Source organism: Aplysia californica, unplaced genomic scaffold (assembly GCF_000002075.1).
Source record: "Aplysia californica isolate F4 #8 unplaced genomic scaffold, AplCal3.0 scaffold00360, whole genome shotgun sequence".
NCBI lineage: Eukaryota > Metazoa > Mollusca > Gastropoda > Aplysiida > Aplysiidae > Aplysia > Aplysia californica.
In genome coordinates, this window is record NW_004797630.1 from 500,409 (window position 1) to 501,799 (window position 1,391).

Genomic DNA, 1,391 nt, shown 5'->3' on the forward strand with positions numbered 1-1,391 from the left:
AGAGAGAGAGAGAGAGAGAGAGAGAGGGAGAGAAAGAGTGAGTACAGATTGTATTCAGCTGTGTATGAATGAAGTAAAACTTAAAAGTGGTCAGGTCAACATGCATTTTATCATTCAATATGAATCATCCTTTCTTGCCTTTCAGACATCCTGGTGCTAATTGTAATAGCCAGTGTTGGTGGAGTCTTCAGTGTCGCTGCGTGCCGCCAGCATCGCTATCTAAAACGCAAGATTTCTCAGCTCCGCCTTTCTCCATTGCAGACAACGATAAAATACTCTATCCCTCCCAAGGGAGATGCTAAGACCAGGCTGCTTTCAGATGATGATGATGATGATTTTGATGATGCAAATGACGATGAGGATGATCATATCTTAGAGATTGTTAGCAAAAGGTGATAATTTTAGTAGTGGATGCTTTCAGCAAGATGCCTGGCGTGAAATATCATCAGCTTTTTAGATTTATTTTTATATTTACAAGAGTTTTTCAGATTGCTATTTGCTGTATTCATTATTCATGATTTTGATATTTGCAAGAACATATTTTTTTTCTCTCCTACGTATACAGTTTAAATTACAGTTGAAATTGTCTAAGATGGGACCCATTGTTTTGGAGAAAAGTGGCTGTTTTAGACAGTTACAGTCTTAGGCAGGACTGATCAAAACGAAGAAAACAAAAAATCTCCATCTGGAGGTGGTCACAGGCTTAGGACTGCTGTAAGGCCCACTAAAATGTCACTGACAGGTCAACTTGGGTAAAAGATGGGAGGAACCTGAAACCTTGCCTTTTCAGTGCACTGGTCTGTGATTGGTTGATTCATAGGAGAGACAGACTATAATGACAAATGACTGGATTATGAGGGCTCTTCAATAGCTCCAGGGGTGGAATACAGTTTAGGGCAATGAGTCTAGGGATGAGAAAATTTGTGTGGCCATCTTGGATAGTTTTTTTTTTTTTACTGTTGTTTGATGAGATATAGTGTGTATGGCTGTATTGGGCAGGTTGTCGTTTTAGGCTGTATAACGATAAAGAAAAAAATGCCTGGGGAAATCAAAAGTGGCTATTTGAACATGTGGTTGTCTTTTACAAGTGGCCATCTGGACAGGCTCGACTGTTTTTTTCTTTGGTAGTGTTGCAAATATTTCATAAAATGACATTGGACTGTCAAATGAAAAGCTCTATATAATGGGTTAAATGAAAATTTGTTTCTTGTCATGGTTTATTGATGATGTTGACAAGAAATAGACTAAACAACAGATTTTGACTTTTCTTTTTCTCTTTTCTTTTTCTCTTTCATTTCTTTTTATATAGGGAGTGTATACAGACCCGTTAACCGGGAACAAAGTCACAAAGTATACAGACCCGGTAGGGGAACTCTTTTGTGATTTCGGAG

At 38.2% G+C, this 1,391-nt stretch overlaps 1 protein-coding gene across 1 annotated transcript in view; it reads left to right on the forward strand.

Moving 5' to 3' along the window:
- Window positions 1–1,036, forward strand: part of LOC101861217 (ectonucleotide pyrophosphatase/phosphodiesterase family member 5) — an 11,008-nt gene extending 9,972 nt beyond the window's left edge. The window contains exon 4 of the mRNA XM_005103147.3: window positions 146–1,036. Within this exon, the coding sequence (XP_005103204.1) occupies window positions 146–396 (251 nt within the window). The 3' untranslated portion in view covers window positions 397–1,036. The remainder of the gene's footprint in view (window positions 1–145) is intronic.
- The last annotated feature ends 355 nt before the right edge of the window (window positions 1,037–1,391 follow it).